The 25,997-nt window shown below is 51.9% G+C and overlaps 1 protein-coding gene across 1 annotated transcript in view; it reads left to right on the top strand.

Moving 5' to 3' along the window:
- Positions 1 to 19,833, top strand: part of MRC2 (mannose receptor C-type 2) — a 28,712-nt gene extending 8,879 nt beyond the window's left edge. The window contains exons 2-30 of the mRNA XM_066566908.1: positions 2,165 to 2,563; positions 2,838 to 3,011; positions 3,198 to 3,362; positions 3,534 to 3,647; positions 4,356 to 4,499; positions 5,003 to 5,191; positions 5,950 to 6,104; positions 6,382 to 6,489; positions 8,815 to 8,930; positions 9,060 to 9,208; positions 9,325 to 9,542; positions 9,763 to 9,905; positions 10,357 to 10,459; positions 10,548 to 10,686; positions 10,933 to 10,968; positions 11,462 to 11,622; positions 11,939 to 12,006; positions 12,266 to 12,366; positions 12,463 to 12,608; positions 13,007 to 13,121; positions 13,202 to 13,365; positions 13,580 to 13,688; positions 14,139 to 14,377; positions 14,465 to 14,633; positions 14,807 to 14,956; positions 15,233 to 15,352; positions 15,848 to 16,027; positions 16,437 to 16,463; positions 17,332 to 19,833. Coding sequence (XP_066423005.1) covers positions 2,165 to 2,563; positions 2,838 to 3,011; positions 3,198 to 3,362; positions 3,534 to 3,647; positions 4,356 to 4,499; positions 5,003 to 5,191; positions 5,950 to 6,104; positions 6,382 to 6,489; positions 8,815 to 8,930; positions 9,060 to 9,208; positions 9,325 to 9,542; positions 9,763 to 9,905; positions 10,357 to 10,459; positions 10,548 to 10,686; positions 10,933 to 10,968; positions 11,462 to 11,622; positions 11,939 to 12,006; positions 12,266 to 12,366; positions 12,463 to 12,608; positions 13,007 to 13,121; positions 13,202 to 13,365; positions 13,580 to 13,688; positions 14,139 to 14,377; positions 14,465 to 14,633; positions 14,807 to 14,956; positions 15,233 to 15,352; positions 15,848 to 16,027; positions 16,437 to 16,463; positions 17,332 to 17,552 — 4,322 coding nt within the window. The 3' untranslated portion in view covers positions 17,553 to 19,833. The remainder of the gene's footprint in view (positions 1 to 2,164; positions 2,564 to 2,837; positions 3,012 to 3,197; positions 3,363 to 3,533; positions 3,648 to 4,355; positions 4,500 to 5,002; positions 5,192 to 5,949; positions 6,105 to 6,381; positions 6,490 to 8,814; positions 8,931 to 9,059; positions 9,209 to 9,324; positions 9,543 to 9,762; positions 9,906 to 10,356; positions 10,460 to 10,547; positions 10,687 to 10,932; positions 10,969 to 11,461; positions 11,623 to 11,938; positions 12,007 to 12,265; positions 12,367 to 12,462; positions 12,609 to 13,006; positions 13,122 to 13,201; positions 13,366 to 13,579; positions 13,689 to 14,138; positions 14,378 to 14,464; positions 14,634 to 14,806; positions 14,957 to 15,232; positions 15,353 to 15,847; positions 16,028 to 16,436; positions 16,464 to 17,331) is intronic.
- The last annotated feature ends 6,164 nt before the right edge of the window (positions 19,834 to 25,997 follow it).

The following is a 25,997-nucleotide window of genomic DNA, read 5'->3' as shown; positions in this document are numbered from 1 at the left end:
GGATGGCTTCCTTGAATGCAGTGCCACTGCAAGACCACTGGTGAGTGTGGCCCTTGCATGGTGCTGCCAAGCCCCAGTGTGGCACTGAGCACCTTGACACCGATTCCTGAGCTGCTCAGTGCTTTTCCAACCTGATATTAATTTTTTCTTGCAAGACAGGGCTCACAGGTGTCCTGTTGCTGATGCTCTCTGTGGTGATGCTGATAGTAGAGCAGCTTTTCTGTTCTAAGGAGCAAAGCACTGTGTTTGGCTCCTTGCAGAGGAGCCACAGTGGTATCAGGCCCCAGGGAGGCCTCATCCTTCTCCAGTGGGTCACAGCACTGATGCTACATCACCCAAACCTGCTTATAGACCCCCATAGCCCTGGTGCTGGAGGGGCTTCACTGCACTCACTGTAGGTGGGAAGGGGAAAGGAATGGGCTGGGTGTAGCCTGGGTGGTGCTGGCATGGGGAGAAGGTGTTTGGTGGGAGATGAGTTGGTCTCCCACTGTCCAGGTCGGGATCAGGCCAGTTCCAGCTGGAGAAACACCAGCACCAGCTTGAGGAGCCTGAGCTTCAGCCAGCCAGAATCAGCCCTGTCTAGATTTTTGCTTATTTTCTCACTTGCCATGATTTTAGAAATATTTTCAGTGAAATGAAATGTTTTATTAACATGAAATAAATAAATTCATTAAATAAAATTTAATTTTATTAAATTAATTAAATACTAAATAAATATTTAAAATTAAATAAAGCCCTGCAAACAAGCTTCACTTTTGTTCATTTGACATAATCAAAAAAATGTCATCTGGGCTGGGGAAGGGGCCTCTGACATAATTTTGGACACAGAGCTGGGTCGATGCTGGAACTCCCAGAAGAAATGGAAATGTCTGTCTTCCTCCGCTTCTTTTTTCCTTTCATACACAGGGCGGAAAAGTTCTGTGAACCAACGTGTTTGTTGCTTGAATGTGCAGGAGCTGTCTGTAACAACCGAGCTGGGGCAGGGTGAGGTTGTGGGGATATAGGAAATGAAAACCTTTTCAGCCCAAAAAATTCATACAGTGGCAAAAAACCAAAGCAAACCAAAGCTAAATATAGTGGGGCCCGTGAGTTCACTTGGACTTCTGGTGAATGTTTGTGGTGGAAAAAAAGTTGATGTTTTATAACAAAGAACAACAAAAGTGGTGGTGTTGATGTGGTGCTTTAGGAAGATTTTTGCTGGGGTGTTGAGATAAGAAGAGACAGTGACAAGCCCTGAGGTGGCTTTTTAGCTTAGAAACATTCATTTGAAGAAATAAAGTGTCTTTTAAACTTGATACATCAGCTGGAGCAGCATGTCCCAGCATAATGTCTGGGATTTACTGTTTTATGCAGGTTTTGGGATAAAGTCACATGGTGGGGGTCAGGGAATTTTTTTGGGGAATCATGGTTGGCCCGTGGCAGCAGGCAGGACTGTGGGATGTGTGTGGAGTTAGGGTTGATCTTGGCCTGTCTTCCCTCATCGGCTGCACCTCTGTTTGCTGGCAGCAATTCCCCTCACTTGGCTTCCGCCTCCCAATGCGTGGGCTGGGATTCCAAAGGGTCCTGACATGACATTTTGTATTTGCTGGGACGGGCTGTGGAGGCATTTTCCTTCACAGGATGGGAGACCTTCCCCAGCAGTTCCTGTTTGCTCCATAGTTTTTAGCAGGTCCCCAGACACACATAGCAGTGATGGATGCGCTATTTCCCTGCTCTGTTTTTCTCTGCCTGGAGAAGATGGCTGGTGCCAAAGCCATTGGCTTCTCATCACTGGCATCATGGCAATGCCTGGGAATGCTGCAGCCAACTGCTGCCCATGGGAGGTCAGTTTGAACAGCTCTAACGATGCAGTTAGAGTGGGTGAGCACTTTGTGCTGGGTCCGATGCCCAGGAGCCAGCCTTGGTGATGCCACAGTGGATACAGACACCCACCTGTGTCACTCTGCCCAGAGCCTACCAGCGGGAATAGGCACTGGGGCAAACCCTGAGTCAGTGCTGAAGGGAAGTGGTGGTCCCCAGCATCCCACGTGCTGTGCCCAGGGATGCATGCCAAAACTTGCTTTGCACAGAGCCAGAATATCCTGTCAAGAGTCAGGGCCATGCATGGCACATACTGAATCTCACCCAACGATGCTTTCACCCTTTCCATTTGTTCTCTCCCCAGACTCCAAAGTCTTTCTCATCTACAACACGGGCACGCAGGGCTGCCTGGAGACCAAGGACTCGCTGGTGCGACTGGCCAAGGGCTGCAACGCCAGTTCCCCAGCCCAGCAGTGGAAATGGGTCTCCCGAAATCGCCTTTTCAATGTGGGGGCCATGCAGTGCCTGGGAGTATCATGGCATGGGACCAATGCCACAGCAGGGCTGCACCTCTTGGCCACCTATGAGTGCGACCGCGAGTCAGTCAACATGCGCTGGAGCTGCCGTGGGCTCGGGGAGCAGCTCTCGCAGCATCTAGGTGCCCGTCTGGGCAATTCCTCCCTGGACAGGGGGGACCAGGTGCATGGTTCACAGTGGAGAACGTATGGCACCGAGGAAGATCTGTGCTCCATGTCCTACTCTGGTAACGCCTCCTTGGGCATTAGGATTTTCCTGTAACTCAAACCAACCCCAAAATGTGAGCTGAGGCTGTGGTGCTGCAGCAACTAGGTCCTGCCTGGGAAGTGCAGTCCCAGCTTGTTGGGGCTGCAGAACCAGGCAGGATCAGGGCGATGGGGAGTGGGAAGCTTCCGGGCACCGCGTAGCCCCCCACACTGGGCCAACCTGCAGCCCTCACCCCAAACTCTCTCCAGCCCCCATAGACACATCCTCAAGCAAGGCCTCCTCTTTTCCCTCAGAAATTTACACCATCCAGGGCAACTCCCATGGGAAGCCCTGCACCATCCCCTTCAAGTACGACAACCAGTGGTTTCACGAGTGCACCAGCACAGGACGGGAGGATGGGCACCTCTGGTGTGCCACCACCCAGGACTATGGCAAGGATGAGCGGTGGGGCTTCTGCCCCATAAAGAGTAAGTAGAGGGACACATCCCATGGAAAAGAGCAAAAACCCCAAGTCCCCTCTTAGGGACTTCCAGGCTTCTCATCTCCCTCTGCGAGCAGTCTGCAGTGCCAGAGCAGCATGTTGTTGGGGTTTATTGGGTTATTGGGGGTTTTCTTGTGTCTGTGTTGGGTGCTCACCCTGCTCATCCCCACAGGCAATGACTGTGAGACCTTTTGGGACAAGGACCACCTCACAAACAGCTGCTACCAGTTCAACTTCCAGTCGACCCTGTCATGGCAGGAAGCCTGGAATAGCTGTGAGCAGCAAGGGGCCAACCTGCTGAGCATCACAGAGATCCATGAGCAGACCTACATCAATGGTGAGATTCTGGCAGCCTATCTGTGTACTCCTCATCTGGAGCAGAGCTGATGGCAATGTGGGCATTGCCACTGCCAGTTTGCTCTGCTTGCCCCAGGTTTGGGGGGTGACAAACTGGGGACTGAGCTGGGCTGGGGGACTGATTCTGCCCCGCTGGCTGTGTTGGCTCCAGGTCTGTTGACTGGGTACAGCTCCACGCTCTGGATTGGCCTGAATGACCTGGACATCAATGGAGGCTGGCAGTGGTCAGACAACTCACCCCTCAAGTACCTCAACTGGGAGAATGGTGAGACAGGGGAGGTTGTGGTGGTGATGGGGCTTGAGGAACACCCAGTGATCACCAGAGGTGGCTCCATGGCAAGGGAGGTGGCCCAGGCTGCTGCAGGGTATTCCCTTGCTGCATGGGGACAGAGAGCCCCAGGGGCCTGTGTAACAGCCTGGGACATCTGTGGAGCTGGAGCAGGGACACAGGATGCTAAGGGGGAATTGGCCCTCTGCAAACACTCGTTGACCCTGTGGATAACGTGGATTGTCATTCCTTGTTTGGTGGGTTGCTGCATCCCTGCTTAATGCTGGAGTGTGGCTGAGGAATGGTTCCCAGCTGCAGACACCCATCCCTAACCCTGGGGTACTCAGAGGGAAGAGGGCCCATTGATCATGCCTGATGCCATCACCGAAAGGCATTTGGGGGAAAACAGTGATACTCTTGGAGTAGGTTTGAGGACAGGTGGGAGAAGTTCAGGTCTGGTATTTTGACCCCTTGACTGCTATTGACATTTCCAGGTAAAACAGTGACCCTTTGGGTTCTTGTGCATTGAGGCACTATAAATAATCCTGGGTGCTATAAATAATCCAGGGGTCATGTCTTTGTCATGCAAAATAACAAAATAAAAGGGGTTTTAATGGTGTTGAAGCCGGGAGAGCTGCATTGGTGGCTCTGTCCTGACTCCTCCTTATCCCCAGTAGCCTGTCCCCTCCTTATCCCATTCTCCAGACCAGCCCGACAACCCCAGTGAGGAGAACTGCGGGGTGATTCGCACCGAGTCATCCGGGGGATGGCAGAACCGCGACTGTGGCATCGCCCTCCCCTACGTCTGCAAGAAGAAGCCCAACGCCACGGCTGACCCCTTCCTGGCGGGTGAGCAGGGGATGACCAGCATTGGGAATGGGCAGCTCTATAACTCATCTGGTGCTCCCACTCCAGCCTGGTCAGGGGATGCTGCCCATATAGGTGCCCCCGGTATCCTCAGCTTGCTGGTGTCCTAGGTGTGCAGAGCAGGGCTTGAGCTCCCTAGATTTAGGAGAAGTCATCCCCAAGGAACATTTCCAAGTGCTTTATGCCATTCCAGGTTGGGTGGTAAGGGAGGGGTGGAGAGCAGCTTGTCCCCGTGGTCCCCAGGGGAGGGGATGCTCTCTGCTCTGTCCGCATTCTTCTGCAGCCAGAAGGGATTTTGTTTTGTCCCTGGAGCTCTGAAGAGACCATTCCTACACCTTGCACTGCCTATTATATTTTGGCCGTGGCTTTCCCACTGCGGCTTTGGCTTCGCCTGCTGAGCACCTGTAGGACTGCGGTCCTTTCCCTGCCAAGGAGAGGGCTGGATAGCTGGGCAGGAACCCTCAGGCTGCTTTGTGTCCTGCCAGACTCGTGGTCAGAGGTGAAGGTGGACTGTGAGCCCAGCTGGCAGCCCTTCCAGTCCAACTGCTACCGGCTGGTAGGAGAGAAGAAGAGCTGGCAGGAGGCGAAGAAGACCTGCCTGAGGAGCGGGGGTGATTTGGTCAGCATCCACACACTCTCTGAGCTGGAATTTGTCACCAAGGAGATCAAGCAAGGTAAGAGGAGCTTTCTGTGCCAGCAGACCCTCTCCTGGCTTATGGGGTCCATGGAAAAGTACCTGGATGTGCTGGAGGCTGCAGAGTTGACTTTGTGCTTGTGCAGGGAGCGGAGGTCCCAGGCTGGGAGGTGCTGTGTTCCCTGGAGGAGACTATAATCTGTGTGCATCCTCCATCCAGCAAATGTAAAAGCTGTTCCCAGAGCAGGCAGTGCTAAGTCAAAACTACACAGCTGCAGCTGGGAATAGTGCTAGTCCCAGCTAGTTAATGTAGGAAAAGATGGGAAAAAAAATCCTGCTGGACTTGCTGGAGGAGGCCAGCAAGGAGGTATAGGAGAGTGGAGGAAGGAGAGGAAACACTGCTGCCCCTAGGCTGGGAGCAGACTGGGATGTGCTGGAAAGGAATGGTTGAAAACCAGTAGTTCACTGGACCTGAGCTTGCAGTCCTGAACTTGTACTCCCATACTGCTAGCCCCACTCTGAAAGCTGCAGGGAAATGTCCGTGTGTTTCCCACTCTGGGGGTCCATATCCTTGTAATTTCCTACTCCAGGGGTCCATCCTTGCAGGCAGGAGCTGCCCTGCCCTGTCCTGCCCTCTCCTGTCCACTGGCACAAGGAGTTCAGAGCTGAGCCCTGAGTGGGTTTTGGCAGGTGCTGGTGCAGAGACCAGTTCCATCATGAGGGCTGAGGTCATGGGGGGTTCTGCACAGGGTCAGCCAGGAGGAGTGAACTTCACTCCCTCCCTTTCTATCCTGGCAGATGTGGAGGAGCTCTGGATTGGCCTAAATGACCTCAAGCTGCAAATGAACTTTGAGTGGTCAGATGGGACACCTGTGAGGTTCACGTACTGGCACCCCTTTGAGCCTAACAACTTCCGTGACAGCCTGGAGGACTGTGTTACCATCTGGGGACCGGTGAGAACCTGGAGGGGATGGGGAGTTATCCTGCACCTCTGCAGGGAGCACTGCAGCATCCTCATTGCTGAGGAAGGCATTCCTCAGGGAGTGTCTCCAGCTGGGTTTAGACTAGCTCATCTGAGCCATTGGGATGGGAGGAACCTATCTCATTCATCATCGTTGGGGATTTGGTGTAGAGAAGTAAAGTCTTTGGACCGAATGTAGGGATGAAGGGACTGGGACATTCCCCAGGCTGTCAGATGGGCTCATTGCCACTTTTTTTACCATCCTGCAGGAAGGGAGGTGGAATGACAGCCCCTGTAACCAGACCCTGCCCTCCATCTGCAAAAAGCCTGGTCGGGTGAGCCAGGAGAAGGAGGAGGATGACCACGGGTGCCGAAAGGTAAGGGGCACATGGGGCAGCAGTAGTTCTGGCTGCTCCACGGTTCTGCATGGTGCTTGAGGCTTCAAGGGAACCTTTCCCTAAAACCATTTTGGGGAGCCCCGATGAGCAGCACCCAGAGCAGCTGGTCTGTGCCTGAGTGCTGCTGAGCTGGAGCACTCTGGGGCTGCTGAGCCCCTTGCTGCCATGGTAGAGGAGTCCATGGGAAGAAATTGGGACTCAAAACACATGTGTCTGGGCACATTGTCCAAGACTCTTCCCCATCAGGCAGCCTTGGCTGCCAGTAGGGATGTTCATTTTATCCCCCCTTCCCTCTTTTTGTGCTAAAACACAGGAGCACGTGGAGCCTGGCAGGATGGAGGTGGCTGCCAGCCCTATGCCTTGACGAGATGGCAGGTTGCCTCCTCCGGGCAGGGCATGGGCATTTTGGGGACACTAAACCAGCAGATTCTCACTCATCCTGTGCCCTGCCTCGGTTTCCCCAGCCGTTGCTGGGGAAGGGCTGAAGCCAGCCTGTTCCCACGCTTGCTGGGAAGTGGTTTTTGTAGTTCTCTGCAAAGCCTCCAAGCGCTGAGTCTGGCAGCAGCGTGGCTCTTGAACCTCTCCCAGCCTTTCAGAGCTGGCCAGCATGCTTGCGCCCTGGCTAGCAAGCAGCCACTCCGGGCCAGCTCCCAGAGGTGCTGCTGGGCTCCTCCCATGTCCTTGCCCCATTTCAAGCAGCTGCTTGGCTATGCCAGAGCTTGGGGGAGCACAGCAGCCAGAAGAGCTGCCATGCAGAGCCAGATTTGAGGGCGGCCAGACATAGCTGGAAGAGCCTCCGTGTCTGTCCACAGGTACTGGGGATGAGACACTCAGTTGCAGAGTTCTGCTGCCATGTATCTGTGTGTCCCCAAAGTGGTCCTGAGGCCTCCCTGTTGAGATTTAACTCCCTCCTGGCTCTCCAGCCTCAGTCGTAGCTTGGCCTTGGGTGCCCAGCAGAGATGCGCTGGGAAACGAGCTGTGAGGGATAAATGAACCAATGCAAGGGAGAAATGAACCAAGAACTATCCTTCCTCTACTTACTCATCCTCAATGAGGACTTTTGCCACCCAGAGGCAGAAGCTGGTGGAGAGGAGGCACATCTTGCTCAGGCATTCTGTTCTATCCACTCCAGCCACTGCGCTGGTTTTTCAAGGTGGCCTTGGTGCTTTTTCCCCTTTAAAAAATCTCCTTTATTTCAGGAACAGCCTTAAAAAGGAAGCAATGAAGTATAGAGGTTTGGGCAATGGTAAAGGCAGATCAGGAGGGATGTGGGGGCACACTGGAGTTGGAAGCTGGAGGCAGCACTTGAGGTTGGGGATCCTGTCCTGGTCCTCTTTTAGATCACAGGGACTTGTGGTGCTGTATGTGGGAGTGCACCCTTGGGGTATTAGGGGTGCTGAGGCTGGTGCTGGTTGGGGACCCATCTGGGGACATTGCATTGTCCCAGGACAGGCCTCCTTTCTTTGTTGCTCAGTTGCATCCATGCTGTTCCAGAGGGACCCAGCTTATGAGTCTGCACCTGGATTTGCTAGCTTCGGAGAAAGGCTGTAGGAGCAGGAACTTGGAGGAAAAACTGGGATTTGTGGTTGTTTTCATTTCCCAAAGCTGCTCTCCTGCTTCCTTCCCCACTGTGCTGATGACACTGCATATGGCATGTGCCCCCACTGTCCTTCCAATGCCCAGGGGACCCAGGAGTAGAACCCTAGTGAGGCTTCCCCCTTCCAGGGGGTCCGTGAGCCTGGAGCCACTTGGCTCCTTGGCTGAGCCACTTCACCCTTGTGAAGGGTGTGTGTCCCCTCTTGCAGATGAGTCCCCATGTCCCTCCCAACTCTGCCACCACCGCTGCCACCCCCAGGGCCACCCTGGTCCCTGCTCTGGCAGAAAACAGACACTATTGTGTCTCCAACCCCAGAGAGACTCCAACATCAACAAGGCGGGGGATTAAAGCTGACTGCAGTGGTACTCGCTTTGGACTCAGTCCTGCAGTGTAAAGAGGAGGATTGTGTTCCCCTGCCTGCTCCCTGGCCGGGGCTTGACACTGGCAGGGAGAGCTGTTTCCCCAGCTTTGAAGCTGCCTGGGTGTTTGTTTTCCCTTGTAGCCATGTCCTCTGGGGCCAGGGGCTTGTTGAAGCTCAAAGCTGAGTGGGATCAAGCTGGGGCAGCTGGGGGCAGGAGACCTCCCAGGAGAAGGCAGAGGCGATGGTGGGGAACTTGGGATATTGCTCTCGTGCCCTGGGATTGCTCCCATCCTTCTGGGGAGGTCCAGGTGGGCAGTGGTGGATCCTCCCTGTCACCTGTCCCCAGGGCTGGAAGTGGCACAGCCCATCCTGCTTCTGGCTGGGCGAGGACCGTGTCCCCTACAGTGACGCCCGTAAGACGTGCTCTGACTACAGCTCCACGCTGGTTACCATCACCAACAGGTCAGTGCCATGCCAGTGGTGGTGGATTTGCCCCAAAACAAGCCCTGCAAGGAAGTGACTTCCAAGGGCTGGAGCATCATGGGCAGCTCAGTGTCTCAGTGGACGATCCCACTCTCACTGTTCCTTCAGGTTCGAGCAGGCATATGTGAGCAGTCTCATCTATGGCTGGGATGGGGAGTATTTTTGGACAGCTCTGCAGGACATCAATGAGACAGGCGCATTCCACTGGCTGAGCGGTGATGAGGTGACATACACTCACTGGAACCGCAACCAGCCCGGTAAGGGATGGGGGTGGGATGAGGACTCCCCCTTCTTGGAGGGCAGGGCTGGCACTGCCCCCCAGAACAGTCCAACTCTAAGGCTGGCATCTCCCCTGCTCTTGTGAGCACTCCAGGTTACAACAAGGGTGGATGTGTGGCCCTGGCCACCGGCAGCTCCATGGGGCTGTGGGAGGTGAAGAACTGCAGCACCTTCAAGGCCAAGTACATCTGTCGACAGAACTTGGGCACCCCAGTCAATCCTGAACTGCCCAGTCCTTTCCCCACGCCCAGCCTCACTGCCACCTGCCCCCCAGGATGGAGCTCCGACCCCAAGCTTCGTCACTGCTACAAGGTGAAGGGGGGTTGGACAGGTTGGTGTGGGGATGCACATGCCTCCCCAGTGCAGGGGAGTGAAGGGGCACATTTTGGTGCTTGCAAGAGGCACTCCACAACCCTGGCTGGGGCTGGATGGCACCACTGTGTCCTGGGACATGGCTGCCTGCAGGTTGGAACAGGGCTCTGCTCCTGTTCTGCTGTTGAGCCCCCCATGCTGTGGGTTTTTTCTTTCCCAGGTATTCAACTTTGAAAAGCTGCAAGAGAAGAAGACGTGGATCGCTGCACAGGAATTCTGCCGGGAGCTGGGAGCCCAGCTGCTCAGCCTAGGCAGCTATGAGGAGGAGCATTTTGTTGCCAACACCCTCAACAAGATTTTTGGGTGAGAGGCTGGGGGCATCAGTGTGTGTCCCACTGCTGGTGTGTGCTTGTCACAAGCCCACAGCCCTCCTGGTGGTCTAGCACATGTGAGTGGAAGGATGGATGGATGGATGGATGGATGGATGGATGGATGGATGGATGGATGGATGGATGGATGGATGGATCTCTCTGAGCACAGACCGGTGTACAGAAGGTGCATCAGTTGGTGTGGCTAATGTGGGAGATGCGCAGGAAGTTCAGTGTAATTTGGGGATGGAGCTTGGGTTTAAAGCAGCTCCAGTCGTGAGATGGCATGCCTGTTATCCCAGTTCCTATCTTCAGGTATGTGGGGATGGCAGGCTTTGAAAACAAACAGAAAAAGCCTTGATTATAAATATATATTTGCATATAAGTATAAACCCCTCTGGTTTGAAGGGGGCTGTGTACTCACATGTCTCCCTGGGTCCCCATAGGGAGTCAGAACCGGAGCTCCATGAGCAGCACTGGTTCTGGATTGGCCTGAACCGGCGGAACCCTGCTGGGGACCAGAGCTGGAGGTGGAGCGACGGGCTGGGGGTGAGTCCAGGGGGCATTTGAGTTGTGGGAGGGACGAATCTGGTGCTGGTGGAAAGGACCAACACTGCCCATCTCTCTCAACCCCCAGTTTTTCTACCACAACTTTGACCGCAGCAACTATGATGATGATGACATACGGAGCTGCACAGTGCTGGATCTGGCCTCCCTGCAGTGGATGCCGATGCAGTGTGAAGCCCAGCTGGACTGGATCTGCAAACTGCCCAAAGGTACTGGCAAAGGGGTCCCCAAAACCATCAGCTGTGACTGACCTGGAGGAGCATGGGCTTTAGGGTGGAATCCTTGGGAGGAGGGTGGGTGATTCCTAATTCAGGGACTGGGAGAAGTACTGTCACTTCTGGGGGAATTCAGGAGGGGCATCCTGCTGTTGTAGCCCATGGATGGTTTGCAGAGAAGCATCCATGGGAGCATCCCAGCCTGCACCCCACTGACACCTTCTCTTGCCCTTTCTCCAGGTGCCGATGTGAAGGAGCCAGAGATCACAACCCAAGGTGTGTTAGCCACAGGCTTTTGACACAGTTCACAGAATATTTTGAGTTGGAAAGGACCCACAAGGACCATTGAGTCCAGCTCCTGGCCCTGCACCCCAGCAATCCCACCCTGTGCTTGAGAGTGTTGTCCAAATGCTCCTTGAGCTCTGGCAGCCTTGGAGCCATAGTTACTGCCCTGGGGAGCCTGTTCAGTGCCTGACCACCCACTGAGGGAAGAACCTTTTCCTAATATCCAACCTCAACCTCTCCTGGCTCAACTTTGGGTCATGCATAGACCACCTGATGTCTTCAATGGGTGTCTGATGCAGTGTTATTAAGAGGAGGATGGATCCTGGGCAGGGTTGTGGGAGGGAGGGGAACCCAGGCATCCCACTGCAGCTCCGTTGCAGGAGAGGGACAAAAGCAAAGCAGCCCAGTAGGGATGTGGGTGTCCTGTCAGGGTGACCATGGCAGGGGTGTCAGCTTCAGTGTGAGATCTGGTCTGTGCCTGCAGGCAGCAAAGAGTGGGTGAAGTACCAGGAGGCCGAATACAAGTTCTTTGAACACCACTCAACATGGCTGCAGGCAAAGCGCATCTGCAGCTGGTTGCAGGCTGAGCTGACATCAGTGCACAGCAAGGCCGAGCTGCACTTCTTAGGCCAGAACCTGAAGAAGGTACCAAGGGGACAGGAACTTCCCAGGGCACCAGTGGCCATGGGCTCTGCTACCTTGTGGGTGCTCTTCCTTGCCTTCTTTCACCCTTTTCTGGAGGGACCATATTTGGGGGTGCTAGGCTTTGCTGGGGTCATGATGGATTTATGTGGTGGCTGGTCCTGATGCCTGGGGGTGGGTTTGGGGCTTAGCAAAGTGATGTTTTTTGCCTTGCTTTTGCAAGCTGGGGAAGGGTGTCTGATCCCCATGGCAGCCTCAGTTGCCCCCAAAGACTCTCCAGTCCCTGAAGGGCACTGATATGTCCTCTCTGGGCGTGCAGTTCTCCAGGGGCCAGGAGCAGCACTGGTGGATTGGGCTGCACACCTACGAGAACGACGGGAGGTTCAAGTAAGTCACAGCCACTGTATCCCTGGACGTCCCTACCCTACAGTGCCCATGACATCCCCATACCACTATGTCCCTGCACACTACTGTCCCCACATCTCAGAGTGCTGTGACTCAGCAGCTGCATCTCAGGGGTCTCATCCTGGGGTGCTGTGCTGGAGATTCCTCACCCAAGAGGGTAGTGGTGGAAAAAGCTCCCAGTTAGGGCATTCAAGTCGTTCCATTCACCAAGTCACTGCTCATCCTCCTGATGCTGTTCCAGGTGGTCTGATGGATCCCTCCTCAACTTTGTCTCTTGGGCACCAGGCAAGCCTCGGCCCATCAGCAAGGACAGGAAGTGTGTGTACATGACAGCCAGCCGAGGTGAGGGCAGGGCAGGGCTCCACATGGGGCTCTGAGTGGCTGGGGCACTGGTACCGGTGCAGAGGGGCATCATGCCCAGCCTGTCCCTTCCCACAGAGGACTGGGGGGACCAGAAGTGCATGACAGCGCTTCCTTACATCTGCAAGCGAAGCAACGGGACAGCTGTGAAGCCTTCCCTCTTTCCGGTACCTGCTGCCACAAGTGGGGGCTGTCCCCAAGGCTGGCTGCCCTTCCTCAGCAAGGTACCACTGGAGGGAGAGGGGACAGCAGGATGGGAGAGGGGATGGCAGGATGGAGAGGTGATGGCTACTTCCTAGTCTTCCACCAGCCCTGCGGAGCCACAGAGGGGGTGGCTGCAAAATGGCAGGATGGAGATGCCTGCACATGTTTTGTGGGGAGTGCTGGGGGGTGCATTTACAGGGATGCTGGGAGACATGCTGTGGGGTGGTGAAGGTGAGGTGTGCGCACAGGTTTGCCAGGAGAGATGTGGAAGGGCCAGAGGGGTTGGGGGTTGGCCCGCATGAGCTTGTGAAGGGGAGAAGGACCATTGTGGCAGAATGGGGCAGAGTGGGGACAGTGCAAGGCTCAGGGTTGGGGTCAGCTGCACTTCCTGGCCCATCCTGTGCCCCTGCGTCTGCAGTGTTTCAGCTTCAGTGGCCACAACAAAGGCGAGATAGTGAAGTGGCCAGAGGCGAAGCAGTTGTGTGAGAACCAGGGCGCCATCCTGGCCACCATTGCCAGCCCCCTGGAGCAGGGTAGGTCTCCTCTGCCCCACCACCCCACCAGGGTTCTGTCTGCCAGGGGTGGTCCTCAGCATCTCACCTGTCATTTGCAGCCTTCATCACATCCATGCTGCCCAACATCTCCTTGGACCTCTGGATTGGCCTGCACGATGCCCAGGGGGAGTTCCAGTGGGTGGAGGGGGAACCGCTGCGGCACGTGAGCTGGGCACCTGGAGAGCCCTCAGGCTGCAGCTCCTCCAGCCCCAATGACAAGCCGGTGAGGGAGATTCCCCATAGCACCCCCTTCCCTCAGGAAGGTCCCACAGTGCCAGGCCCAGCCTTGGAAAAGGAAAGATTTAGTGGGCTGGGGTGGCTCTCCAAGGGCAGTGCAGGATGCAGCCCTTCAGGGTGGGGGTTTCTGGCATGGGAATCTCTGCTGTGTAGGACAACAGTGCTAAGAGCAGTGCTGACCTTGTGGTTTGGCTGTGCAGACCAACTGCGTTGTGGTGTGGCATGGCTCACCCCCCCTCTTCACGGGACGCTGGGATGACCGGAGCTGCCTGGAGGAGAAACATGGCTATGTCTGCCAGCGGAGCATAGGTAGGAGGGGGATGAGGGGACAACCCCAGCTCTCTTGGCTGAGGATCTGTCACTGCCACCCTGGTGCCCCATGCTGTGATGGGACTGGGGAACCTGGGGCAATGGGTTTAGCTTGAGGAGATGGACTTAATTTAGGCGAGTGGGTCCCTGATCCCAGCCTTTTGTGGGACAGCCCCAAACCTGTGCACACCAACCTCGCTCAGTGTGTCCCCACAGGGTCGTGCATCCTGGTGGACAGCTCCTAGGTGGGGATGGTGCTAGGGTGTCACTGCTTGTCATTCCTGAGGATGTCCCTCTGCCCTTCCCAGTTGCACCAGGATGTCGCCAGGTGCAACGAGCACAATACTGCCAGGGACAGACTGACCTGGGTAGGGATGGACAAAAGGGTGACCCACCTGGGATGCAGGAACATCCTCCGTGCCCTCTGACCATGTCTCTTTTCTCCTCCAGACCCGGCCCTGAGCCCTGCGCAGGCACCATTCCCCCCTTCTCCTACTGGCACCCTCTTTTACCACAACAGCACTTACCGCATCCTGCAGAAACCCCTCAGGTGGCACGAGGCGCTGCTGCTCTGCGAGACCCTCAATGCCACCCTGGCCACCATCTCCAACCCCTACAGCCAGGCCTTCCTCACACAGGCCGTCAGCAGCCTGCAGGCTCCACTCTGGATTGGGTTAGCCAATGATGAGGTGAGGGAAGGGGGCAGGCACCTGGGGCACGGGTCCCCGGAGGGATCACAGCAGCCTCCCAGGCACCTCCTCCCTGTGATGTTCCAGGGAGGCCGGAGTTACTCGTGGCTGACGGAGGAGAATCTCATCTACACTAACTGGCAGGATGGGGAGCCCCAACAGATCACTGGCTGCTCCTACATGGACACGGACGGGAGCTGGCGCACAGCTGGCTGTGACACCAGGCTGCAGGGGGGCATCTGTCAGTTCCAAACAGGTGCTGGCCAGGGGGCCTGGGGTAGTCTGGGTGGGGTGTGACCAAGGGTTAGAGATGGCATCCCACCAGAGACCTTCTGGAGCATGTCCTTGTGGGTCTGGGTGCCCCAGTGTGCTCTGGGACCCCAACATCCTGTGCCCCACCACACCTTTAATGTACCATGTGCTTCCCAGGTCACCCTCGCATGCACAAGTGGACCTACAGTGGCAGCTGTCCCAAATCACTGGAGGACTCATCCTGGATCCCCTTCCGGGACCACTGCTACACCTTCCACATGGAGATCACTCTTGGGCAGAAGGATGCCATGAAGAGGTGCCAGAAAGGTATGAGGGAGCTGGGGTGGTAAAGGAGGGTGATGCATCCTTGTAAGTGGAAAAGAGTGGGATCCCCAGGATGTTTGTGGGTGCAGCAGAGCCCCCTTGTCCCTGTGCCCCTGTCCAGCCTTGGTCAGTCATTGTCTTCTTGCTGTTCCATGTTAGGGTTCCCCAGTCGTCATGTGGTTCATGGGTGGGTCCTGAACTTTGTCCTGTTGGGCACTGCTGCTCCCTAACTCAGTCCTCTCAGTTCTGGGCTCCTCCATGACAGTCTTCCTTCTGCAGTTGGCGGCACAGTGTTGTCCATCCAGGATGAAATGGAGAATGTCTTTGTGTGGGAGCATCTCCAGGCGTATGAGGGCCTTTCCAAGGGGGCCTGGCTGGGCATGACCTTCAACCCCAAAGGTACAAAGGAAGGAATGAGGTTTGAGATACTCACTCAGGCACCTCCATGAACTCCCACCAAGTCTGTGGTGAGCAGAGGAAGCCCTTGGTGGTGGCACCAGTGAGGAGGGCTCATACCATAGTGTGACCAGGTGCACTAGTGTCTCAGGCTGTGCTGGACATACTGCGTGTGCCCTCCTCTGGCTCGGTGGGATAGGAAATCTAAAGCCTTCTTCAAGGCACTGGAGCCTGCAGATTCAGGAAGGTGCGCTGTAGCCCCTGGTCCTCCTCATCGCACCGCCCCACCATAGAACCATAGAATCACAGAATCATGGGATGGTTTGGGTTGGAAGATACCTTAAGGCCAATCCAGTCTCACCCTCTGCCATGGACAGGGCCACCTTCTGCTAGACCAGGCTTCCCAGAGCCCTGTCACACTTCCTTGTACTTTCTGAACTGGAGCAAAAGTGGGGTGTCCTCTTCAGCTTCCTTAAGCCTAGTTTTCCCATTTTCCAGGTGGCACCTTGGTTTGGCATGACAACAGTGCCGTGAACTACTCCAACTGGGGCCAGCATGACACGGGGCCCAGCATGCTTAGCCAGAACAGCTGCTACTGGATCCAGAGCAGCAACGGCGTGTGGCGTCTAGGCTCCTGCACAAACGTAACCATGGGGGTCATTTGCAAGATCCCCCGAGGTAGGGCCCCCTCTGCTGCTTGAGGCTTCTGGGTTGATGTAGGGTGAGCTGGGGTCTGGGTAGGGTCGTGCATGGCAGAACTGTCACAGTGGCAGCACCAACCACATGTTTTCAGTAATTCCAGTGCAGGGGCTTGTATGGGTTGGTGTTGGGGTTTACAGGTCTCCATTGGGCTCAGTGATGGGCTGTGCCCAATGTGTCTCATTGGCTGCGTCAGTTCCTTGAGGCAGGATGAGGCTGGTGGGACAGTGGTAGAGCAGAGCCAGAGGACCACCCCAGCTATTCATCACCTGTTGCCTGTGTGGTGCAGCACTGGGAGCAGTGCAGAGTGGGGGTCCAGAGTTGCTGGTTGTGGGAAGATGGGAGGGTGTCGTGGCTATGCACTCACCTGTCTATGTTGCCATTGCAGTGGAGGAGAGCAGCTTTTCCAGAGCAGGTGAGTAGCACCATCAGCCTGGGCATAGTACTGGGACTGGAAACCAGAACTGGGAGCCTGTGCCACAGCCTGACTTATGTAAATAATGAAAGGAATGGGGTTTATGGGTGGGGAATTCCATTCCCAAGTGACTTTGGCCTTGACTTAGGACTCCTCAGCAGCAGGAGCCATCATTTCATGAAGGTGTGTGTCTGCCCAGCTGCTTGCCAGACTCTCCTTCTAGTGCCCACACTGCCTGGTCAGTCAGGGGGATGGCCAGCATGTTTGCTGGTAGGATCCCAAAGATCCATCCCAGGCAGCTGCTAAATGTTCATACACACCACAAAAGACCCAGGGAGTCTGCCCAGCCCCAGGAGGTCTGCCCAGTAGCAAGATGTCCACAAAACACCAAAGCAGATTGTCAGAGTCACAGAATATGCTGAGCTGGAAGGAACCCACCAGGATCAAGGATCATTGAGTCCAGTTCTTTAAGTAACCCATACGGAAATCAAATCCACAACCTTGGTGTTATTAGCATCATGCTTAACCAACTGAGCTAATCTCATTCCAGTCCTGTCCTGCTCTGACCCGCCACAGGGGAAAAAGGCTCTCCAGGGCAGTGGTCAGCCCCAAGACTGCCAGAGCTCAGGAAGTGTTTGGTCAGCACTCTCAGGCACAGGGTGGGATTCTTGGGGTGTCCTGTGCAGGTCCAGGAGTTGGACTTGGTGACCTTTGTGGGTTCCTTCCAACTCAGGACATTCTATGATTAAATCACCCTGCCCAGAAACACGGGTCTAGCTGGAGCCCCACCAGCCTCAGCTTCTCCTGCAGGCTGAGCAGAGAACAGGAGCCATCTGTCTGCCTGTCAACAGCCTTTTCCTCCCTGCAGCTCTGCCAGAGAACACAACAGCCATCGCAGTGGTTGTGCTGTCGACACTGGCACTGTGCACCGTGCTGGGGGTCGTTGTCTTCCTGTACAAGCGCCGACAGAGCGCAGAGCGGGGCGCCTTTGAGAGTGCTCGCTACAGTCGCACCACCTCCAACCCCAGTGAATCTGCCGAGAAGAACATCCTGGTGTCAGACATGGAGATGAACGAGCAGCAAGACTAATGGCAGAGGGGACGCTGGGGATGGGGATCTGGGGAGGGGGGAGGATGGAAACCATCATGCATGCTATCCCCATGGTGCACGGGGCAGGGGTGGCAGCAGGACTGGTGTGGCAGGGCAGGGAAAGGGGCTGGGATCAGGGTTGCGGTCCAGCCAGGTGGGCAAGAGGAGGGAGCCAGGGTCCCTCCTGCCCAGCATGTCACTGCCGTCACCTCTGGGCTTGTCCCCAGCTGCTGGGATTTTGCCTGCAGCAGCTGTGGTGGCAGTTTCAGAGCTAAAAAGTTTTGAGAGAAGTTGCTGCACAAGTTTGAGAGCTTTCCAGCGGCACGAACAGGCTCCAAGACACCTTTGCCTTGGGAGAAGGCAAGCACAGGGATTCAGGGCCCTGCAGCAGGCTCCTCCCCCAGGAACCGAGCTGGTGTCCACAAAGACATCCTCCCAGGCAAGAGGTCTCCAAAGCCAATCTACCTCCCCTCTGTGTGCAGCGGCAAGGGCCCTGCCAGCTCCCAGCCCCACCACTATGCCACTCCTTCCCTCTCTTCGGCCTCATCCCCGCCTCCAGCAGAAAGCACACTGTTGCAGTGATCCTAGCATGGAGCCCCACAGGATCAGCGATGGAATCCTCTCCTCCGTGGCACATTCCTAGGGCTGTGTACAGCCCCAGGGACGCTGTGCAGCTTCCCTGTTCTGTAAGCCAGAGCTTGTCCCATTTTCTTTGATGTGTGTGTCCCCCAAATAACTGCACAGGAGAGCACACCAGCAAAATGCTGGCCCAGCCCCTCTGGTGGAGCGCCCTCAGCACCTCGGACCCCACAGGAGGAGTTGGGTGCTGAGGCAGGAGATGCTGCCAGAGATCTGGGACCACCCTCTGTGCCTTGTCAGGCAGGGATGGCGTGGGGCTGGGGTCACATGCCACTGGTGCCTTGTTGGGCCCAGAAGGCTGAGGATCAGTGCTCTAGGGTGGGGAGGATTTGGGAAGTTTTGGTGGTTGTTCTGAAGTTGGTGGTTTGTTGGTTTTCTAAGGAAATTATGGTAGCTTTTGTTGCTATACTGTACTGAGTGCGTGCTGAATATATACGTTTTTTCACACAGCTGACTGGGGTGTGTGTGGTTGCCTGTTTCCATGTAGGGTGTAGCAGAGGAGGAGGTGGAGGAGGAGGGCAGTGTGTGGCTTCCTGCCTGGCTTTTGAGCTGTGCAGGAAGGAGTGGGGGTGGCCCAGGGCTGAGCCATCCTCCATCAGCTGCATGCAGCAGCATCCTGGGATGAAGGATGCCTGGAGACAGCGAGAGTTGTTAGGTACTCAACAATAGTTCCCTGCTAGGAATGGGATCCAAAGAGCCCCTTGGACCTCTGAAGTGGGGTGACACAGTCCTACAAAAGATGTTGCCTTTAGCCCTCTGCCTCTGAGGCTCGAGTTGGGGTTGGTTTTGCTGTAAGAACAGCAACAAGAAAATTTTTCTGTCTCTTTTTTGACACCCGTGTGCATTTTAAAATCTGTTGATTTCACTTAAGCTGGACATTAAGTGTTTAAAAAATTGTTGGGGGGTGGAATGGGGGAACCGGGTACTGCTGAGTTTTTGTTTAATTTTTGGCAACCTACGAAAGCTGCCATGAAATTTCAGGGTGAGGAAGAATCTGGAGCGCATAGATCTGCCCCAGCTCCATTTCTCTCTCTGAGCTTTCTCTGCCTTTATTTCCTGAGGTCCTTTCTAGTTTGGAGCAGTTGGTTCTGTCCATGAGCCCATGCCTTCCTGATGTGGGAGCTAGAGCCTGAAAAGCCAAGCGTGAATCCCTTCTCATCCCCAGCATGTGGAATTCCTGCTGCAGGGGTGCTTGGAATAGCATCCTGAGCTGGAAGCTGTGCTGCTGGTGGGGGTGGAGGTCTAGGATTTCCTCCTGGATGGACGAAGATGTTAGGAAGTCCTAAAAAATAAAGATTGAGGTTAGGATTGATGGGCAGGTGCAGTGCTGAGGGTGCAGCTGGGCAGAGTCGGGGCTCCTTTGAAGTGGTGAGACCCTGCGCAGGGTGGGAGCAGGGTAACATGGGGCATTATGGGTGAGATGGTGGGGAGTGATAGGTGCTGGAGGAAATTCTGTGCCATGGAGAGGCTGGGAAGGAGGTCCCATAACCATGCAGGAGTTGTTAAACTTGGCTCTCACCCAGTCCAACCTGGAAGACCTTGCTTAAGAGAGTTTTTTCTTTTTTCCTTTCTTCTGGATTACTCTGTAGTTTTTCCTTCTCCTTTGCTTTTGAGAAAATAAATCTGTACAGTCTAGGAGAAATGTTGTCTGAGAATAGTTTTGTGAGCTGTCGGCAGTAATCAGGATTACAGGGAAACACATATATGGTTACATGGTATCATCTATCACCATTAGATAATGTGAAGAATTGCTTAACAGGACCCTGTCAAATATATATATATATATTTATATTTATATATATATACACACACACACACACACACATATATATATATGCTTTTTTTTTTTTACTCTCTGTGGTTTGTAAGTTCCTTTTAGAAACTTGGAAATAAAATTTCCTTACCCACTTCTTTTCTTCCTTTTATTTTTTTTCCCTTCCTTTTATTTGGGAAAAGCAAAACTTGTCTTTCCCTGTGTCCCCAACAAGTAATGAATGTAAAGCTGAAATGACACTTTCCTGCCTACAGCAGAGGAGGTTCCAAGGTGCCCAGGTGAGGGGGATGTTGTATTGATTCCTTGTGTTTTTTTGCTTGCATGTCCCATGGATATGGTGTCTCTGTTCCACTGGTTGTTTTGAAGTGTTGGCTGGAGCGCTCCTACACACCAGGCTTCCCTTGCTTGTACTGGTCTCTTGGTGCTGTTTCCTCACCTCCCTCTTCTTTGGGGCTTCCCTGCCCTGGGGCTGTCCACATCCACCACTCCTTTCCCTGGGGTCAGAACCAGCACTTCCCCGCTTGCCCACTGTGCCCAGGAGAGAGGCGATTTCATAATCACAGAATCACTTAATCATGAATTTTTTAGGTTGGGAAAGGCCTCTAAGCTCATCAAGTTCAACCATTCCCCCAGCACTGTCAAGCCTACCACTAACCCATGTTCCTAGTTGCCTCATCCACACAGCTTTTAAATTTCAATGAGGTTTCGTTTGGGTTTACTGGGGCCATTTGATTTTGTCTTTGATTGGGTGAAGAGCACAGGGCAGGCACCTGGAGCAGAAACCCTCAGGATGCTTTGAAGGAAGAAATTATTTTTCTCTTCTGGTTTTCACCCAAGAGGTGAGAGGATCTCAGGGAGTGCTGCTCTGTTTAATTGTAAACAGCAGTAGAAATAACACGGAGGGACACTGCAGTGCAGCAGGGAAAAGGAGACTGGACCCACCTTCCTTCTGGAGCTTAAACCCTCTCAGGGTGATCTGACCTGAATTCAGGTATGTGTTTTCTCTTCAAACGAATCTCAGCAAAGCTTGTACTACTGGCGTGAAACAGTGAAGATCAGAATATGGTTTATTTATTTATATTTTAATGCAAAAGAAATGTGGCCTTTGGGGAAAAGCGCAGTTTCTAGTAACCAGAGGCCCTTTCTCACAGGCCTGAAGAATGTCTGCCCTTTATCAACTCTTCGAAATTTGAACTGAGCATGCTCATTTTAAAAGACGCTTTAGAAAATTCCATGAGATCTGATTCAGAATGGATTCATCTGGAGAAGGATACAAAATAGCCTCATTATTTCAATCCCCTTTAATTTCCCTGCTGAATACCAAGGTATCAGATAGAGGGAAGGCAGCACCTCCAAAGCAGGCAACTAGCACATTCTAAATTAGTCTCTGGCAGGTGAGTGCCAGGTTAGCTCACAGATCAGCCCTGGATCATGGGCTAGTGTGGGGGTGTGGAAGGGAAATGTCCCTTTTCTTTTCAGAAGCAGTTTATAGCGCATGTAAGGGCAGCACACCACACCCAGACCCCAGGCTGGGCTTCATCTGATAAATCTGAGTCAGTTCAGGGTGTTGGCACAGTCTGAGACTCCCGTTGTGTCAGTTCTGGTGCACTCACTGGGTGTTGGCAGATCTAAATTGGGTCAGGTGAAGAGTGACCTAAAGTTCCCTGTTTTGAATAAAAAGAGGAGACTAGGGCAGCTTGGTGAGCTGCAGTGTCTACATAGCACCTGATGACATGTGCACAGAACCCTGCCCTCAAAGGCTAAATCCCTCAATTTGATAGGTAAAAACAGACCTAAGCTGCTTATGCCTTACTCATCATTTGCACTGAATACTTGTAGCCATGCACTGAGATGGCCCCAGTATCCACAGTGTGTGGGAAGCACTCTAGTATATTTGGGAGTCCTACAGCACAGGCAGTGCAGAATCCCTGCTCAGCTCTATTTAAGGCATGTGGTGGGTTTGTCTACAAGATGTAGCTAGCAGAGTGTAGAGAGGGTGAGGAGCCTGCTCAGCTGAGCTGCTCTTTGCCACTCAGATCCAGCACAGTGGTGCTTGTGAAGGTCACAGTTCAGTGTTATATGTTCAGGAACATGAATGTGCTGAGGGGTTGCAGCACAACAGAGGCCAGGGTTTTGCAGAGCCACAGATGTGTCTGGGCTGTGACCAGTGGCCACTGCCTTTTTGAATCAAATTGCTCTTGGCAGCTGTTTTCATTTCACCCTGTGGTAAAACCCGCTACTCTGAAAACAACCAGTTTGTACCAAACGAGTCACCACAAGACCTTTCTTTCCTCATTCCCAGAAGCCAGTCAGAAGCCTGACTCAGAAGGTATTAATCTGTGTGGGACAAAGGAGCAATCCAATGTTCTGTGAATGCGGTGTCTGCTTAGTAAGTGATTTTGTTCAGGAATAATCAAATATGCTGGGTGCTCCTCACTTGGGATGATTACCAGTTCATGCTTAATTGTTACCTTCTAATTCACTCAGTACTCGGTTTGTAAGGTCCAATGTGAACACCAGTGAGAACAGTTCCACATATGGATCAGGTTTCCAGTGATGGACAATAACCAGTATGGAGTTAACCAGCAGCATAGGGGATAATAAGTCCCTTAAAATTTACAAAATTATACCATCTCGTCACAGAGTAAAAAGAATTATAATGTATTAAGCAATATGTTTCAAGTTCATGTAATTGAGAAAATGTGCAAATCAGGCAAGAATTCAGAAAGTTCATGTATAAATCTGAGCCTTAAAAATAAGCTTAAAAGGATTTATACAGCAAATTTGTACTGATTTTTTGGAATTATTTGTCTGAGATGCAAATGGTCCAGGCTTCTTACTGTACAGTGCATTGAAACCTTCAGGCTCTTTCCTAGCATCACTTCCAAATAACAGCTGTATTTTCTAGTTGCTTTCTGTGGATTCAACTCTATGTGCCAGCATTCAAGTCAAGATCTGAGCAATTGTTTCCTTTCTGCCTACATTCTCCCTCATAAAACAAAGGAAAATTCCCACTTTGTTGAGGCCATGATAGTTATTAGAGAATGTAAAATTCAAGAACTTTCCTGAAAGTTCATCACACTCCAGCTGAGAGAAAACACTCTATGTGTTGTTCACAGATGTAAAAGTGTGCTCTGGTCCCCTTTGGCTGGAAGCTGTGGACAAGATCACATCACTTTATAAGCTCAAACTCTAATCAGAAGAAACCTCAGAAGCAAAGTATGTCATGTTAGAGGTGACTCCAGACGCACATCAGGGGACTACAGGAATCTCCACAGCTTGTGATTTTAAAAGTTAAAGGAGGTTAGTTATAAACACAACTTACTAGCCAACTGTTTCCAATTAGGTGAGGCAGTTTTGGGGCATAATCAACAGAAATGCCGTTGACTTCACTACTGGTTACCTTGACCTGTGGTCTTTGAAAGTAATTAGCTGTCAGTGTTTGGACTTTAAAAGACAACAGCAGAAGTTGAAAAAGGACTGTGTGACATAAACACCCTTGTTTTGGCTTTAGTTAAAGTAGGAGAAAAGTAGGAGTGTAAAAAAACAGTGAAAAGGGTACTTTATATATAGGCTTCTTGGTGGAATTCCAAGGCCATGAGAGTTTTATATGTTTTTCTCAGAGTCAGGATCTGTAAATGAAGAATGAAGGGTGGTTTAGAATTCCTTTTTTCATCAACAAGAAAAAAAACTAAGTGAAGTTAACAAGATGAAAAGCCATTGCTTTCTCTTAAGTTTGGAGACAGAGAACAATCACTGAATAATTATTTTGATTGATAACTGTGCCATTATCTGCACAGTTATCTTGCTGTTCTGCTCTCTAAGGCACCTGCACAGCCCCTTCCAAACTTGGTTCTGCTGCCCATCTGAGGGTACAACAGCTTCCTCAGCATTCAAAGGCTGTTTATCAAAGGCTGTGATGTAGCCTTCATTTATACAGTTTGACTTACTGTGAGAAAGTACAAGGCGTAAATAAGATTTTCTCACTACACATAAACTTCTAAGAACTGCAGTGCCTCAGTGTCTTTTTGCTTAAAATGGGAATTTTGTAATCCTTACAGTAGTGTTGATAAGTCTTAATATGTGGAAAACCTTTTCAAGCCACTGGTTGCAAATCATGCAAAATCATGCAGAGTCCTGCTTGATTAGATTAGCTATTATTTACAATACAGCTGGAGAAGCAGTTTTCTTTTTGATGGGTTTGTCAAATGGGTTTGTCATTGTTAACTCTCCAATATTATATAAGAAGTAAATTTGGTCCATTCAGTAACTACCAGATGTAGTTCTTTTGGCATAGTGGCTAGATGGGGGACAGTGTTATTTTAAAAAAAGCAGGAAGGTCTATTTAGAAGAGACATTAATTATTAAAATTTAATTCAAAACACGATTTTATATTCTAAGGAATGTGTCAGCATGAGCAAGTCACTTTTTGTCTCTCTGTATTTGAGAATATTTTGCGCCATGCTCTGATGGAAGGAAATGTACTGGAAGTGGAAAGGGCAAGTCCTGCTGTAGGAATTCCTCACTGCTGGAGCTAATGGGATAGAGCCTGTGAAAGTCCCAGCTGTAATCAGGCAGGCAGTTACTAGATGTCACTGCAGCCCCAGCCAACAGCACCGAAAAGTTCTCCTTTGGCCAAAACCCATGGAAGGGAAGTGCATCAAGGAAAGGGACTCACTCCAGCTGTTTGAGCTTTCCTGAGAAGTGAGTTGTGTTTTAGACACAGGAGCTGAAGCCTTGCTCCACTCGTTTGGCATTTCACGTTGTTGCCAGTCATTCTAAGCCTTTTAAATCCTGCAACTGGCACGTTTGAAACATCACTTTAGCAGCAGCATCACAATCTGCAACTTCATCATCAGCTCCTCAGTAAATGGATCTGCAAGATAACAAAATACTTGTCAGTCACTGGGAAAATGCCTATTTAAAATATGCATTCTCATTTTTCTCTTCACTACGTGGACAATAGATTGTAATAGGACCTGGAAGGTGAAGGAAAAGTATCTGGTTTGGCCAAAGAAGGCAAATTCACACTCTGGAGAATATTATTATGCTAGACTAATAAATAATTTACTATTTAGAAAGTTTTCTTACCCTTGTATTTGCATTTTATTTCAGCCTTTTAAAGAAATACAACCCCATTTACTGGTTGAGGGACAGGAGTTCCTGTTCTGTAACACAATTCAGCAGTGTTACATCAGGAACAGGGAGTTAATCTCTTTTTAGCCAATAATCATTGTCCACAAAACTTAGTTAAATATGAAGTTCACTTTGCCTAAACAGCCATTAAAAATCAGAATTGGGACAAAGAAAAATACCTCTGTAATGGAAAATAGATAAAATACCTGTGCAATGGATATTTTAACTCCAAGATCAAAGTGAAGGTTGTGAGTAGGAACTTTGGAGGCAGCAGATTTACAATCACAAGGCACAGAGCAAATGTAGAGTGTGTTACACTCAGACATAGGAAGTGAGCGATCCCTGACTCCCCAGGTGATAGAAGTATCAATAAAAAAATAAGTTCAAGCAAGTTTCATAACTACATTTAAATTTTTTTCTTTACTTCTCATTGATTCAATTAAAAACCCTCTTGTTCATAGAATATGTTTCAGGGTAGGTATTTCTGTGGCTTAGATGTACTGCAGGATTGAAGATGATTTTATTTTCCTGGAGTAATGGTCACATTTAGGAAAAGCTGTGAGGCAAAACAGAATTTGAAGGGAGGGAAAGGGGACACAGACTGAAAGAATTTGTTGAACAACAAAGACTGCTGAAAACGTATTTTTTTAATCGGTAATACCAGCACCTCTTTAGAATTCTTGTCAGGAATGCAAGGTAAAAAAAATTAAAATTGTGAATAGGTTTTAGCAGGTTACTAGGAGTCTCCCAACATCCTTCTGAACTCAGCAGGGATGGGCACCTAAAAATCCAATGGCTTAATGTAGTTATAGGTCCTGAATCCTGAGAAAAGGAACAACCCAGAAAGTTTCCTCAAAGGATAAGGCTTCAGCTGGTCCTTGTTTAGATGCTGAACC

This window comes from Molothrus aeneus, chromosome 28 (assembly GCF_037042795.1).
Source record: "Molothrus aeneus isolate 106 chromosome 28, BPBGC_Maene_1.0, whole genome shotgun sequence".
Taxonomy (NCBI): Eukaryota; Metazoa; Chordata; class Aves; order Passeriformes; family Icteridae; genus Molothrus; species Molothrus aeneus.
Note: the sequence above shows the minus strand (reverse complement) of the source record. Positions and strands in the feature narration are given on the sequence as shown.